This window comes from Dermacentor variabilis, chromosome 4, assembly GCF_050947875.1.
Source record: "Dermacentor variabilis isolate Ectoservices chromosome 4, ASM5094787v1, whole genome shotgun sequence".
Taxonomy (NCBI): Eukaryota; Metazoa; Arthropoda; class Arachnida; order Ixodida; family Ixodidae; genus Dermacentor; species Dermacentor variabilis.
Window position 1 is genome coordinate 89751310 of NC_134571.1, and position 17762 is coordinate 89769071.

Below are 17762 nucleotides of genomic sequence, written 5' to 3' on the forward strand. Positions count from 1 at the left end.
TTTGATTTACTGACCTATTTCAAATTTTTATTAAAATGACACAATTTGGCTTGGTTAAGTACGGCAATATGGTTGCTTGCATAATGTGTAAACTATGCTCAAGGCCTCAGTCTTACAAGGAATTGGTGCAGGAAAGGCTCGAAGATCCGAGACAGGTTCCAGGAAGCAGGAAATGCTTCAAAGGATTTGGCCACCATCTGTGGAAAAGAAGGGTAACTCAAAAGCAAGAATAGAAGGGGTCACAGTGACACTGTTTACCTACAAGCCTTTCCAAATACAGTTGAACCTAGGTACAATGAAATTGAATCCGGCACAAAAATGCCTTTCTTATATCCGATAGTTACTATAAGTATATATATTACAGGCCAACATAGACGAGAATGTGTACATGTGTAAAAAAAAATGTGCACACCACTGGAAGGGCTTTTTTTTGGACACAGAGGGGACTGCGTATCGATCCGTACTTCAGTGCTATGGCCTTTAGTCTAACCAGTACGGAGAAGCTACCTTCTCACGTATTGCCCAAGCGAACATCCACAATGTTCACTACAGGAGCAATGAAAACCCTCTCTGGGTTTTGAAGACACATCACCGATATCAGTGGTTGGTTAATGTGTGGTGTGGAATATATAGTGGCACTATTAGTGGCTTCGTGCTTTTTTGATAACACACTTACAGGTGAAAGATATATCAATGACATCCTTGATGGGGTGCTTGAGGATTTTCTTTGCGGAGTTCCATAGGCTAGGATGAAGGATATTTGGCATCAGCATGATGGTGCTCCTCCCGCACACAGCAGCAGCAAAGCTTGCAAATGGTTGCATGAAGTATTCCCGCAGCAGTGGATTGGACGGCATGGGCCCATTGCTTGGCCGGCACGGCCACCAGATTTAACTATCCTTGAATTCTTTCTCTGGGGCTACATGAGGACCAAGTAATGGTCCAAGAATGGGTAAGGGAATACACCTACTTAGGACAGGTAGTGACTGCGGATCTGGATCATGAGATTGAAATAATCCGAAGAATAAGAATGGGCTGGGGTGCGTTTGGCAGGCATTCTCAGATAATGAACAGCAGGTTGCCATTATCTCTCAAGAAAAAAAGTGTATAACAGCTGTGTCTTACCAGTACTCACCTATGGGGCTGAAACCTGGAGGCTTAAGAAAAAGGTTCTACTTAAATTGAGGACGACGCAACGAGCTATGGAAAGAAGAATGATGGGTGTAACGTTAAGGGATAAGAAGAGAGCAGATTGGGTGAGGGAACAAACGCGAGTTAATGACATCTTATTTGAAATCAAGAAAAAGAATTGGGCATGGGCAGGACATGTAATGAGGAGGGAAGATAATCAATGGTCATTAAGGGTTACGGACTGGATTCCAAGGGAAGGGAAGCGTAGCAGGGGGCGGCAGAAAGTTAGGTGCGTGGATGAGATTAAGAAGTTTGCAAGGACAACATGGCCCCAATTAGTACAAGACCGGGGTAGTTGGAGAAGTACGGGAGAGGCCTTTGCCCTGCAGTGGGCGTAACCAGGCTGATGATGATGATGATGATGATACTGGTCACCAACCACAACATAAGAGAACCAAAAAAAAGAAAATAAGACAAGTCTGCAACTCCATCCCTAATACCATGATCAAGAATGCCTCGGAAAATGTGCCTATGAGATGCCAAATGTGCATTACAGCAGATGGTGACCTCTACAAACATGCATTATAATCAAGGGGTGCTTCTTGGATTGAAGGTCAATGGAAAATCCTTCCGGCCTAACGCCACGTCCCCACCCAACCCCATTACACGCCATCGGCAGGCTGCCAGCTCTTGCCCATTTCAAGGACCAAAATAAAGCTATGTTCTTGTTCTCTTTCGTCTCCTTAGATGCTTTATTGCTTCGGCACCGCTTGGCCAGCAGCCCATATTTGCGCCGTCATGCGATAAAAACCGCATGCCCAGAAGCCAACACCAGACATGACACCCTGTTATGGGCCAGTCCCGCTGCAGCCGACCTTGTTCATCCATCGCACGCCTGAGAGCAGCACAATAACAGTGCGCAAGCATCCTGTCACATCATATTTTTTCATCTTTCACAAGCTTTCTTTGGAACGTGGAAGAAAGGACCACGTGAGATTTATCATATTGGAAACAATTTATTGAGAGGTTTCTCAAGGTGCTCTACAACTGTGTGTATCCCACTTGGGGTGTGCAGTCAATACTTAAAAAGTTGATTAATTAAACATAACTAACCCGTTAGTTAAGGGAAAATAAAAAATAGCCTGAGTAACTTTAGGACACTGCCAACATTATGCATTCGGTTCAACTTGCATCCTTTCATTTTTAAAACTTTGGCTCAAGTTATGTGGGACAACCTGTATATAGAACAAAAGTGCTGGATGAGTGGAGGTCCATCGGCAGCGGCTCCTGTGAAACATGCCCATGCATCACCTACGCGCTGCTCCTCGCAATCTTCCAATTAGCGACGCAGTCAAGCCACCACTTCATCCGTTTGCAATGTGCCGCATGAGACAGATCGTCTGCGCCAGCCAATATATTGCGAAATGGAAAGACGTATACAGCTGCGCTCAAATTTCGCATTAGGGAGTATCGTAATTGTCGGTGAAATTTTTTTGTTTCCAGGATTTCGCTTTCTTTTTCCTCTCAGCGAGGCCAGTAGTAAGATTTATTTGTTATAAGGAATAACACAGCATGGGAACATTGCAGTATGCAGTCTATTTTACCATAGAGCCCACGCACAAGAATTCACGGTGCTGAGACTACTCATTGTTACATTCGAGTGTTGTTATAAAGAGTAATGGTATAGGCAGGTTAAACTGTGTTTCTTTTTAATTAAAATGTTTTTATGTCTATCCCCTTCTTTTTTTGTGCAACCTGGTTAAACAATTACCGCTTATAACAACTGAATTTCCTTGGCACTTGAGTAACGCTAAAAGAGTGTTTGACTCTATTTTGGATTGTCGCCAGCGTGTTAAATTTTAATTCGCTGAAGGTCTTATCTACATGTACAGATGAATTGAATAACTCGGCCACTTCAACTTCAAGTTTTATGCAGGCAATCCTCTGCATCCGATGCCATGCTCCACAAAAGTTTTTGTTGAGCAGTAACATACCTCAATCACCATCAGGTGGCTGGGAAGAAGGTCCCAGTCAATGGGAACCACAGGAATCTGGCTGACTTCCGGCAACAGCTCCTTCAGCTCTGACCAGGAGGAGTCATCTCGCCAGACTGCTCTCAACTGCTCATCCTTGCTGCGTGACATGCCTGCAACAGCGATGAAGAGTGTAGTCTCTGTCAGACTTAACGCCCGCAATCAAGGCACATATCCAGCAGCTTAATCCAAACAAACCCAAGTTGTAAGAGCAAACATAGAAGGTCTTGGAAGGATGCATTGAGATAGCATGTTCAGACCACGGCAAACCGGAAATCTCCAGCAACATCCATAGGAGAAACGAAAAAAGGCTTAAGGCGTGTGTAGGCTAAGTATGATGGAAGCTGCACTTCCTAAGGGACACTATAGAGAAATACAGTAACGCCTCATCGATACAATCCATTTATGTTTGATTTCCCGGCACCACAATCAGGAATCCAGGAGATGGCCCAGTGCAGACGGGCTTCTTTTTCACCCATTCGTAGGTTCCCGGAAAACACAATCCTTCGACACCAGCATTCAATACATCACCAAATTGTGATCATATGATACGCTTTCCAGCTGCTAGATATTATGTACACAAGAAACGGCAGGAGGTGCGCATGATCGAGCAAAGTAGCGGCCCGCCACTGCAGCTCCCCTGCGATACTCACCCACCCATCTCGAGTGAAAATGTTGAAGCACACTCTGTTTCCTATTCCAGTATCGGCAAACCTCTTACCGCATTGTCGCATGCAGCATGCACAGCTATCGTTGCCAACCCTATTGCAATAAGCGTATTCACTTATCTGTTTCACAGCGTGTGAGGCATTGTGCCATTGGAGATGTATTGCACGCATTTACCATAAAAACCCGTATATAATACGAGGTTTTTTTTCTATTATTAGCATCCCAAATTTTCGCTTCGTGCTATATGCAGATCTGAACAAAAATTTCAGTCAGAAATTTGGGCTAGAAGTTTTGGTTTCCTTATTGCTGCGTGGCTATGGCTTGACTTCGTTATTGCTGTGTGGCTACGGCTTGGCTTCCTTTTTGCTGCGTGGCTACCGCTTGGTTTCGTTATTGCTGCGTGACTACAGCATCGTTTCTTTATTGTTGAGTGTGCACCTTGGCAGCACACGTGCAAACCACGCTTCGTGAAGTGCATCTTTTTTATTCCGCAGTGAAGGACCAAGGTGTCCGGGCTGCGAAAACAGTACTCGGCTGCTTTCAAGAGAAAGGTTAGTTTAGCCGTACAGGACATTGGCAACAGTGCGGCCAGGAGGCAGTTTGGCATCAACGAGGCAAGCATTTGCGGATGGCGTCGACAGAAGGAAGACCTTTTCACGTGCAGCCGAATGTGAAGAAGCTGGGACATTCCCGGAATGCGAAGAGTGGGACATTCCTGGAAATCAAACTCGCCTTGATGGAGTTCGTATGCCAACAGCGAGCCACGCATCTAGCTATGAGCATGGAGCTTATGCAAGCAAAAGCTAAGGAGCTTGCAAGAGAAAAAGGGCTACCGAGCTCTGTCTTCAAAGCAAGCAAGCACTGAATTCATCGCTACATGTGCTGTGCTGAATTTTCCTTACGCCCCTAACTTCGTTTTTGCAAAAGATGCCCAAATCGTTCGAAGAAGAGCTGCTTGTGGCTTTCCAGCACCACGCTATTTCGCTGCACAAGTCCAAGAACTTCCAGCTAGGGCAAATCGGCAATACTGACCAAACGCTGGTTTATCTGGACATGCCATCGCCCCTCACCGTGCACGAAAAGGGCTCTAAACAAGTTTATGTCCAGTCTATTGGCAACGAGAAAACGCGAGTTACCGTCATGTCGTGCAAGACAGACGGATGCAAGCTCCCGCCCTATGTCGTCTTTAAGCGCAAGACAGTGCCTAAAGGTGAGGTGCTGCCAAAAATGTGGTCGTGAGATGCCATGAGAAAGGCTGGATGAATGAGAATCATGTGCTCGACTGGATATAATCCGTCTTGTGTAGGCAGCCCGGCGCACTGTTGCCGTTCCCGTCCATCCTCGTGCTGGACGCATTTCATTGCCATTTGGCCGACTTAGTGATGAGGCTGCTGCATGAATCCGGCACTGAACTCGCCGTTATACCGGGTGGAATGACGTCTCAGCTGCAGCCTTTAGAATAGCAGTGTGATCAATGGGGCTGGTTGGTTCATCTTACAGTAATAACAGGGACAGCGCAACACAGGACAAGCGAGTAAGGAGCACAGGACAGAGCTCTGTCCTGTGCTTTTTTACTTGCTCGTCCTGTGTTGTGCTGTTCCTGTTTTTATTTTAAGCCTTTAGATGTCTGTGTGAACAAGCCGCTCAAGGACGCGGTCAAGCGGGGTTACGCAGATTGGTTGCACGCAGTGAGCATGCAGTGACGCCGACCGGGCGGCTGAAGCGGGCTTCGTCAGCCACACTATGTAAGTGGATTGTGGACGCATGGGCCAGCACACCAGAGGACCTTGTGCGTTGCGCATTCAAGAAGTGCGGAATCTTGAATGCGCTCGATGGCACAGAGGATGAGTGCCTCTGGGAAGATATGTCCGACAAGGAACTAATCGAAGAGGGTGCAGCTGAGGAAGACAGCGATCGAAGTGCGGAGTGCAATTTAAATAAATGTTTTCCTCGAGTTTTCCTAACTCGTATTATACCTGGATAAAATTTTTTTTGTCCATTTCGCGTCCCAAAAATTTCACCTGGTACTAGTATACATATGCGGGTTCGTATTATACGCGTTTTTTTATGGTAATAGGCAATAACCCAAATGCATTGTCATTCCCTGCTGCGGGACAAATGAAGTGAGTGTCACGTTTTGCACTGATGGCATCATAGGCATCATATGGTGCTGCCCACCAGCTCGATTTCGTTTCGGTGCAATAGGAAAACAACAGTGAGCGTCTTGGGTTGCTCGGGCCCCACCAGCTTGACACGTGTCATTGTTTCGCGTGGCAACATTTCATGCTGAGTGGGCACGTGAAAACTTCCTATCAAAATGCCCTGCTCGAGGAAGCCACTGACACACGCCTAATTCGAGGAGGGCAAATTTAAGCTTGCCAAGGCCGCAAAAACGGCGACGCGCATCTCTGGCTGCTCGGGTTCTACCTGCTCTGGGCACGTCGGTGTCGCGCGCTGCAATGATTTGACGGTTGAGTCTGTCAATATTTTTGTGACTTCAGATTGTGTGTTTTCCCACTTAGTACGTATTTTCTTGCGCTTATTTCTAAGACATATGAGTGGGGTTCTACTGTACGTCAAGTTGGGCTGTGCTATTAAACTGTTTCTGCAACTGCAAAACAGCTCTTCCTACGTGGAGAGGACACTTCGCGAGTCAGAAATGACACAAAAACGAAAGATGAGTAGCAATCGTGCGCCTTCAGTTACCACTCAAGCCTGCCATGCCGTCACGAATTTTGACGGCATTTACTTGGGCTTACCTAATTGATAATACACTTTCCTTTTTCCATGACATGCTTCCTATACAAAAAAGAATGAATGTCATATTTTTTCGGAACTGTCAGAACTTTGCACCAATCTTCCACTTCCGTGCAAATACCCACTGCACATGTGGCATTGGCAACTAATGTTGGTGCACCTGTCCCCTCCATTATGGTGGCTAACAAAAAAAGAAAACTAAAAATACACAGTAGCCAAAATTGGACTGCAAAATGCAGACAAACGGTCTTGAAACAAAAGGCAGCATAATACCTTGACCCTGCAAGGCCCAAACACAGTTCCACATGTAGGAAAATTGGAACAAATTGTTGACATTTATATCTCGCCATGCAGACTGCATTTGTAAAGGAAAAAAAAAAAAGAAAAAGAAAATAAACAAGAAAGTTGTTTATCAGTTAAAACTTAATTACTGAATGTATTAATTAATTCGTGATTTGTTTGTCAAACTATCCCCAGCAGAAACTTCATTCCAGCATGTCAATGATGCAACTATGCAACTTTGCATAATGTTTCTCTCACTTCAATTAACATTTTGAGGTACCAAACTAAGCATAGCATATATGATACATCGGGTGTTTCAGAGTTGAGGGACACTAAAGAAAAATATTAAGTCAAATTAGATTGAAGGACTAGGCTTCTGTAAGAACGAATTTGACGTTCATAGTGAGGACAGAGCTTTTGTAAGCGAGAAATCGAAAATTACTCGTCTTAGTGGCATAACCTATTTTGGACTACAGCACCTCTCATGTGACGTCGGCACTGGCTGAATTACAGACAGCTGCAGAGAGAATGGCCCCGTGTGGATTACGCCAACTCGTTCAGTGGTTTAGAAGTACTAAAGGAAGAATGGTGCAAACGGACAGAGACAAGATAGAAAACATGGACGAGCGCAGACTAGCAACAATAATTTATTTTGAAAAACACGCAAAATATATACCCTGGCATAAACACGTGTGGCACATTAAAAGGCCTCTCACCAGGTCTGGCCACGTTGAGCTGACAAAATGGCCAAAATGGCTGCAGGCATCGAAACTATGCTATTTTCTACCGTGTTCCAGTGGCATGATCCTGCTCTGCGATCCGCTTGTTCTGCCACAGTATTCGTGTAGCACTGAATTATACCGCTAGTCATGTGTCCTTGTGCACAGCATGCAAGATCATGGCAAAACCCGACAATCAGAACAGCTCGCGTGCGACGCAGTCAGCAAAAGTGTGCAGCGCAGCAAAATAAGGCGAGGAGAAAAAAAATGAGGCCGGGGCCCGCGATGTATGCATCACGCAATCCTTGAGGTCCGATATGGGAGAACACAGGGAAGGAATTTCGCTTGTGGAGGGCTAGATGGCACTAGTGGAGAAAGTGCCTTGCTTGGCAGTGGAGTTTGCCTCCTGAAATCACGGCTTCGCTACACTGAAATATTTCTATCTCGGTTATTAACGAGTCAATTTGAAAAATTTTGGGGGCAGACCGCTCCCTAGAGGGCATGCAACAATTTCCAGCATATAATTAAAATTTGCTATGGGGCCTGGTGAGGGGCCCTTTAAAGATTAGTGGTTAAATAATCAAGTTCTAGTTCGTGCAAACTCATTGATGGCCTCGCCACGCACATGTCACAGGACTTGTGAATAAAGAATGCTTCAGCAATCTCCCTCGCTATCCTACCTTTGTGTCTTGACAGCACCTTGGTTTCTTTTGGCAACGGTTTGCACTTACATTCTTTGCAATATAGGCACAGATTAGATGACAGGTACCCTTTCAAAGGAGCTCTGTGGTCCTTTAAATCGGTTATTCAGACATTGTCCTGTTTGGTCGGTGTACCATTTCCCGCAAGACAGGGGAATGTGATACACTACACCCTTTCCACAGTCAACCAATCCATCACTGTGTTTGACATCATAATCACTTCACTTCTGTGTCTTCCCTTCAACCTTTCTTCCTGCCGTTGCGCAGACGCTGCCCAATTTGTTTCTTGCTGAGAAGACTACATTTACGCCAAATCTACTACCGAATTTTTTCACGCGGCGCGGCAAGGTGTGCAGATATGGAATACTGGCTTATCATTGGCATTGACCCCCCTTATCATGACACCTCTTGCTTCCAATTTTAACTTCCTCAGTAATCTTTTACTGAGCGAGGCTAAAGTATTTACTGGATAACTTGACTGCCTGAGCCTATTGAGATGATTAGAAAAAGCTTCACTCATTCGATGCAGGCAGGACTTGCGCAATGCGGCTTCTAAACAGGATGTGGCAATAACATTCTTCACTAGCTTTGAGTGACCAGAACGGAAATCCAGAATGGGCTTCACAGACCTCGGTGAATACACCCAACAGGCATGCTCACCCCCCAATTAGGATATTTATATCCAAAAACTGTACGCTCTGCTCCCTAGATACTTCAAAAGTGAAGTTCAGACCACGACCCTTCTCCTTAAATATCATGAGCACATTCACTCTGGTACTGACGCAGCCATTCGCTTCAACGAAAACAAGGCAAAATAACACATTGTTTTTAATGCAACACCTTCTAAAACACGCACTAGGTCACAATCAAAGCTGCTCAGGAAAATTTCACTAAGTATTGCCGCCACGTGGGAACCTATATATCTGGGTATAAACTTCATCAGACCAAGTGACCAGCGTCGAGGATAAATACACAGATAGCAGTTCCAGTAATGCCCCCACAGAGACACTACACTGTCTTGGAAATACAGAATCGTGGGTGATTCAAATCGAAGAGCAGCAGCGGGACCTACAGTGGCAATTTTCTATGCAACAAGGTCATACACTGGAACACACACAACAATGATAGACTTCGAAACAAATAATATATCAATAAAACCCAGCTGAACATATTTCTTTATGTCCCTTTGAGAAAAGCTGCCAGGTCCAACACTTTATTCACGATCATCTGAAGACCCCATAAAAAAGTCATCTTTCAGGCACTAAAAATAAGGCTACAGCATTCTAAAACCAGCGGATGTACAGTACAGATTCAAATATGGCACTTGATCCATGGCTTGCTTTCACTGCACTTACCTGTTGCAACAGACAGCAGGAAGCTGCTGTATGCAGCGACGTATGTGACTCCACCTTTCTCCTCATCAAACCTGTTCCAGACATAAAATGAGAGAGCAACTATGAGAGAGAGTCACTAGAATCCCAACAATTATGTTGACCTATCAGCAGCCACCGAAATCAATGACAACTCTGTATTTCTGTTTCGATCTCTTTGGTCTTTTTCAGCAGATACAAGAAAAAAACATTCGTATTCAAGTTCTAGGTTTGCGGACTGGTCTTTTGCAGAGTGCTGCATAAAAATACTCCCTTTTACCAATCTCAGCTGTAGTCTTGCAGAACATGCCTTATTTACTCGAATCTAACCCACACTTTTTCCCAATAAAATGTGTTTGAAAATTGCATGCACGTTAGAATTGAGTACCACCCTAAATGTGCCTGACCATATCGCCATCGGTATTTCAAAATGGCCACCTCGTATGCACTTCGAGCCTAGCTGCCATAGCTTTCTCCATGTGCTGTAGTATGTGTGCTTAGGCAATGCTTCCTTCAGATTAGGTTAGTGCACCGTCTGCCTTCCAGTTTTCTGTGTTTGCTCTATCAGCATGGAAGTGCCGACTGCAAAGACATGCCGAGTTCATCACGATGCCGCAATCAAAAGGAAAGAGATCGCGCATGTGGAGACGGACGGAAATCGGGCCGCATCACAGGCGTTCGGAGTTCCTGAAACTAGCATGTGGGACTGGCACAAACAGGAGAGGCGTACTACACCGGCAGCTGCTATGTACAGCGCGGCCCTATCTTGAAAGCGATCTGCAACGGAGACAGGAGTCTATGCATCTAGGCGCAGCGCGCTGTGTTCGCGTTGCTTAGCGAGAGGCTGCACAAAGGTCAATTCCTTCACTCCTGCTACCGCAGTTCCCTCCCTCGAGCATTTAAAGGGTTTGTGCAGTTACTGAGTGAGACATGTTCACGTTTGCTTGTGCAAGCATGACACCATGCTTGTTAAAAGCATGACACCATGCTTGTTAATTTAGTTAGTAAACGAATGTTTAAAACTTTATATGGCCAATAAAAGTACTATCCTTACTTTTCGTATAGCTGTCTACTAATTTGTTATCGTAATCGATGCTTTGCCCTTCGGGCAAAACTGCAACTTTTTTTATTTATTGCAACTTTAGTGCACTGGGAGTAAATCTTGTTTTTTCCAAATGAGGGAAAGTTGTATTTCTGTATGAAAGAATGACGTGTGTGGTACTGTAAAGGACTTTCCTTTTTTTAGGTCATGGCAAACAGCTGTGTGTTACAATCAAGGGCGTTTTCTTTTTTTTCTTTTGGTCACGAAAAATGACTGCGCATTACAATCGAGGGTACGTTAGAATCGGGTAAATACGGTAGTTATTAGGGATGTGCAAATACTAGAATATCACCGAATCGAATCGAATAGTGAATGGTCAAATAATTAGATTCACGAATCGAATATCTACAATTTGAATTTTCAAATGTTTAGTATACAGTTAAACTTTGATACTATAACAAACTTCAAGATAACGAAATTCTCAATATAACAAAGCATTTAACATTTTATAACTTCTTGTCTATAAAACAGCATGTATATTTAACCTCAATATAACGAAGTATGTTTATACACGATTGCAATATAACGAAATTTCACTGCCGCTGTGATGGAATACCTAGACAATGAATGAAAACTTCCAAGCATGGAGATGTTTAAACAGTAGTAAAGTCAAATCCCCGACTCAGCGGCCATTGAACATAATGTGTTTTGTATCTGCATAAACCGTACCAGCTTATTGCGTACATATCGATTAACACGTACTGTTTCCACTTTTCGTCGCGCAAGCACGGCGGTACGTCGTCTCCATCGGGCTGCCCAGCAGAACAACAAGCCTCAGAGATCAGCACAACGGCCTCCAAGCTCACTGTGCATTTGCACATGAAGCCACATCAACATCAACATCATTTCGGCGCCAAGGCCAGAGCATGTTGTGTCATCGTGCAAGCGACAACTTGCGTCATGCCGAAACTCGGATAAAAACGATGCCGGGTGCTCAGCATAGAAGAAAAATTAGACATCGTTCGTGCTATCAAACGTCACACGAGAAGTCGGCGCTGGCCCGCGACATGGGTCTACTGTTGACTACGGTGTGTGGCATTTGGAATGCGAAGAAGTTGCTCGGCAGCGCTCCTGCGACCGCAAAGAGATGTCGGCTACGAGGTTCGACTTTTCGCCATCGTTGCCTCTGTTGTTGCCGAAGTGCCGACTAGCGACAGTGATGAGGACAGCACGGAAAGCGACAGCACAGGCAATTCAGGCTCGACAGTGGCAGAAGCTGCACGTTACGTCAGCCTGATGAGTACAATCGTTACGATGAGAACAGCACCCAGCAATTAAAAAGGCACCCCAAGATTTCTGCAGCACTACCAAGCACATGCACGGAGAATACGTAACACCAACGAGGAATCTGCCATGCGAGTGTTTGCCGAGCGGGGAGGGCTGGCTAAAAAGCTGGTACGCAGCTTCAGTAAGTTTGAGGCCACTTTCGTCGTGCTAGGCCGCCAAGGCATCAGACAAAAATAACACTTTTGTCTCACGAAGTGAATAAACACTGCATGTTTTTTTCCCCTTTCATCGCACTCTCTCCGTGTTCCGTTTTAGATAGGTAAGTTGGCGATCTCATGCTATTTCGGTTAAGCAGTACTACCGTTTAGTACGTACTTTTTCCGAGCTCCGGCCAACTACGGTTTAACGAGTTTTCACTGTAGAACTAATATTCGCGTGGTGACCATCTTGCTCGCATTCTTTCATGCACTGCTCGACAACCTTAGTGCAACACATTCAGCACACCTATAAAATTTCCCAATCGCAAAAGCACGGCATGACCGTGTACCAGCGCCGACTGCTCGAACAATGAGCCGTTTTTAACTCATGCCCTCAAACTCATGCCCTTAAATTCTTGTATTTCACACAATCGTTAGCGAACAAGAAGGCCAGAAGCGACGACTTCCCTCTTGCTTTGGATGCATAATGATTACACTAACTGATGACTGCAGTGAAGAATGGCAAAGAGGTCTGGAAGAAAAAATAGATAAAAAGGCAGGAATGTCACAATCTTCCACAGCACAGGGACCTTGCCATTCCAAAGCCAAGACTACCCCCAACACCAATTCCTGCTTCTCCTTTCCCTCTTACCTCCCCTTGAGCAGCTGAAGCAAGTACAGCAGTACAGACGTTGGCAATGGGTCAAGTGTTGCAGCATACAGTGCTTCAAAGTGCTCCTTCTCCAAGCAGGGTACACGACAGATGAGCTCCACAAGTGTGCGTTGGTCTTCCTGTTGAGTCGTCTGAGGTAGAAGTTCTGGAACAGGAAAAAAATTTTATGATTACCAGTATAAATGGGGTGTCTTACTTCTCGAAGCCAGAGCTGGGCTGCAAGAGATGCCTAAGAGGCGGTCTCCCGATTCATTTTCACCACCTTGGTTTCTTTAACATTCACAGATATCTCAGTATGTACAAGGACAATTTGAGCCTTTCACCCAGCATCGAAACGCATACACCCTTTTCAGGAACAACACATGTACAACCTTGTGCTCAGAACCTGAATGCCAAAGCCCTCAAGTTGTCTGACAGAAATACAGAAACATTCAAAACCTGCATTCCCAATTACAACCCTCAGAAATAAACAAAAAGAAAGTAAATAGAAAAAAATTCATACAGCCCACAGAAACGATTGCATATAACAATGTTCAAGAGAGATAATTTATCAGAAAGAGAGAGGTCTGCCTGAGCTAGTATGCTCTGGCTTGCTTCACTGCACAGGGGAAAAAGGAAAGGGGCAAAAAAAGTTCACCAACGATTACAATACTCTTTAATGTGAAATTTGAGTGTAGCTTTTGAGTGGGTTTTCGTTTCGCGATATATGGAGGCAAAGAATTTGAGAGAGACGTGTAGCAGAGTCGGCAATAATTGAAAATTTGATCTGTGGGCCAAGCGTGTCGGCTTTTATATATGACTCGTCAAGGTGCCAGTGTAATCGCTGGTGCCGCTTGGCTTCCAGGCTTCCACAATTCGCGTTACGCATAGAATCAGATTACAAAGCAATCGCAAACCATGACACTCAAAACAAGCACAAACGAGACCAAACCAAGCAAACCAAACAAGCGCGAGCAAGAGCTGACGAGAGCAGACGATAGTATGAATCTAGCCGTCCGGCTGAGCAAAGATACGAGTACAAATAGAGCGGCTGGGCAGGTCCACGTGAAACCAGTTTCCTGCACACACATCACTGAAGAGGCCGTTCTCATTGGTGTCTGCCATTTGCAGCTAGCATCTTTCATCTGCCACTCTGCATTCGCTCTTTCATCTTTCGCTGTTGTGCTCATTCGCTCAGTTACGCCACCGACGCCGACGCTCGCCGCAGGAACGGGCCATTAAGAGCTGCGCTCTAATAGAGTCATGAAAGATGATGATGAGAACAGGAAGAAGGAATGCATATATGCAAGAAAACAGTGGTTTCCTTAAAGCTTTCAGTCTAGTGCAGTGATCTTCAAATACGGTAGAATCTCTTTGATGCAATCCCGTTACGTATGATTTCCTGGCACCAACATCTGCGATCAATAACACAAAAAAACCACCCGGTTGTGTTACATTTGTTTTTTTACCGGTTCATACGTTCCCAGAAAACACTAACCTTCTGCACGAACAATAAGTACACCACCAAATTGCTATCATGTGATATGTTTTCCAGCTGTTAGATCCCATGCAAACAAGAAAAGGCGCGAGGCGCGCACGATCGAGAACAGTAACAACCTGCCGCATCAGCTTTCTCATAATGCCCACCAGCCTGTCTCACATGAAAACGCCGCCACGCACTAAGTTTCTTTTTCTGGTAACAGCAAATCTCCTCCTAGGTCATAGCACGTCCCATTCACGGCTATCGCAGCTAACCCTGTTGCGATAAGCATCTTCACCTATCTGTTTCACAGCATATGGGGTGTAGTGCTGTCAGAAGCTTATCGTACAAATTTACTAGGCAATAACCCAAATGCACCACCGTTCTTTGCTGCAGGCGGCGCAATGCAAGCATCCCATTTTGCTCCAGCAGTCCTCGGCATCACCCACCAGCTTGATTTCGTTACGGTTTCCCATCGCCGTCTTATAACACTACACAAAAGAAAAACAACAAAACCTCCGGAGCCTCACCAGCTAGATGCGCATCGGCACCTCGTGCCTTGTACCACAATTTGCACGACGCTGCGCATTACGCAGATGTAAACTACACTTGAGTCTATCAAATTTTTTAGTTACCTACTTCAGATTGTGTGTTTTCTCAATTAGCACATTTTTCTCTTGCGTCTTTTTCCAAAACGTATAAGTTAAGTTCTACTGTAGTCCAGAGCAGCCTTTGTAGCTGTTGCTGCTACTTTGCAGTCACACATTGCGGAAAAAGTTGTGCTTTGAGACAATGTTTGCCTGCCAATGCTTGCTAGTGCAGAAGCCAGTGTCTTTCGCTGTGATGCATAGAGAGGGTGACAATTTTCAAATCACACAAATAACTGCATACAACAATGTTCAAATCTCTATATAAGCAAGCCGGCCCAATTATAGTTGTAAGGCACAGCTCGAGAAAGAATTTAACTTTGTATACTGGGTTGTCAACGTGTATGCTGCTGCTCTCTTTCAAAGCGCAATACAGTTCCATAGTAGAGTGTATGGCTGTAAAGCCTGTAGGGAGCACATAGTACCCATGACAATGTGCACAGTATCCACTACAGGCCACAGATCCATTACCCACAGACCAAATGGATACATACCATCGAACCCACTTGTAGTGATACCAGTTTTAACAATATACTATCAGATATAACAATAAGCATCCAATGCACCACCAACTTTTATAAGTGTTCTATGGCAAAATAAACCACTTACTACAGCAGAACCTCGTTGATAAGTTGGCATTATGTACGTTTTCCTGGCGCTAACGATCGTAATCGGGAACACAAAAAATGACCCAATAGAGTTACGCTTATTTTTTACCAGTTCGTATGTTCCCGGAAGCACGTCGCCACACTTTGACCATATGATACATTTTCTGGCTACTAGATCCCATGTAAACAAGAAAATGTGCGAGGCGTGTGCAATCGAGAGCAGTATACTATATAGCTGTGCGTAGTGGCAGCGTCACCACAATACTTGCCCGCACATCTTGCATGAAAGTGGCGGCGTGCACTCAGTTTCTCATTTCAGTACTACCAGCAAATCTTCTCAGGGGTCGTTGCACAGAGCATTCACAGCTATCACTGCCAATCCTATTGTAATAAGCACCTTCGCCTATCTGTTTCACAGCGTGTGGTGCCGTCGGAAGCGTAGCGCGTGCTTTCAATAGGCAATAACGGAAATGCTCCGCCATTCCCTGCAGCAGACTGCGATCGTATACGTTTTGCGCTAGATCCCACGTGAACAAGGCGTGACACACGCGCCATCAAGAACAGTATATAGCCACGTGTCTCATGTGAAAACAATGGCGTGCACAGTTTCTTATTCTGGCACCAGCAAATCTCTGCCCGGGTCATCGCACGCCAAATTCCCAGCTATTGCCACGGAACCTACTGTAAAAAGCATCTTCACCTATCTGTTTTACAGCCTATGGTGCGTATTGCCCTTATTAGCACACTGCACGCATTTAGTAGGCGATAACCCAAATGTGCCGCTGTTCCATGCTGCAGGCGACGTGATGTGGACATCATGTTTCGCTTCGGCGGCATCCGGTGTAGCCCACCAGCTCTATTTTGTTTCAGTTTCCCGTCACCGTCTTAAACACCACATAATATGGGAACAACAAAATGCGTCTCAGGCCGCCGGCACACCACCAGCTCGACACACGTCGGCGTCTCGTGCCACAACAATCCACATGACGCTTTGCATTACGTAGATGTCAACAATAGTTGAGTCTGTCAACTTGTTTTAGTTACTTCGGATCGCATGTTTTCCCGGTTAGTATATGTTTTTTATCACTGTTTTTCACAACACGTATGAACAAGGTTCCACTGTATAATGCCCCCATGTCGTTTCATCAGTTGTAACAATTAAACCTGGCTACTGGTTGTGTGCACCGAAAAAGAAAGCAGTATTGTCAGCAAAAGAAAAAAGAAAGAAAGAGAGAAAGAAATGCCTATTTGCCACACTTTGTGAGGCTCACCCCGCATGGCACCTTTTTGTCAAGTCACATCTCTGGCCTCTCACACCCAACTCCTGTTTCCCTTCCACTCTTCTGCCGATGTCGGAGGGGTGGAAGGTACAGGGGCCACTAAGTCGTGGCGCATGCAGCAAAAAGCAGTTGTGGCAAAGCGGCTTGCATTTCTTTTCCCAGATTTGACTTTTCTTTTTTTCAGCGCAGGCACCCAATAGACAGATTTAATTGTTATAGGCAATAACGTGGCAAGGGAACATTGTAGTGAGTGGTTTATTCTACCACAGAACACACACAAAATTTGAAGGTGCATTGGCTGCCTATTATATAAGAGAACAGTTAAAACCAGTAATGCTATCAGTGGGTTTGACTATACTTCTTTCTTTCTAATTAAAGTGTTTGAATGTTGGTCCCTTTTGCTTTTTTTTCGTACAACCAGGTTATAACAATTATCTACCTATTTTAACAATGGGATTTTCTCGGCACTTGATTACTGTTATAAGTTTGTTGTGGTACCTACTAGATCTATAGGTAATGGCTCTGTAGGTAATGGATGATGGGTTTATAGCCTGCAGTGGGTACAGAGTACCCATTACTGAATATGGAGCTGTTACAAGCTGTTACAGGCAGAACTGGCAGCTGTGCCTGTACAGCCTATACTACAGACAGCACAGTACTAGAGCAGACAGTACTATAAACCCACTACAGTGTGCTTGCCATCCTGTGCCCTGTTCCCTGTAGTGAGTACTTAACACCCACAGTGGGGTAGAGGGTAGTGTACTTAATTGTTATAAGTTACCTTGTGGTATAGTACATACCTACTACAGTGGACTGTTCACACTGTACCCACTACATGCCCCTGCACACAACTATGCATTATGCACATACTACAGGCCAAGAGTTGTCACTATTAGCACACAAGCTG

At 44.9% G+C, this 17762-nt stretch overlaps 1 protein-coding gene across 1 annotated transcript in view; it reads right to left on the reverse strand.

The window, feature by feature from the left end:
* LOC142579489 (testis-expressed protein 10 homolog) overlaps positions 1–17762 on the reverse strand; it is an 89595-nt gene that overhangs the window by 41413 nt on the left and 30420 nt on the right. The window contains exons 10-13 of the mRNA XM_075689731.1: positions 12841–13006; positions 9648–9718; positions 3126–3277; positions 117–197 (exon numbers count right to left, since the gene is read on the reverse strand). Coding sequence (XP_075545846.1) covers positions 117–197; positions 3126–3277; positions 9648–9718; positions 12841–13006 — 470 coding nt within the window. The remainder of the gene's footprint in view (positions 1–116; positions 198–3125; positions 3278–9647; positions 9719–12840; positions 13007–17762) is intronic.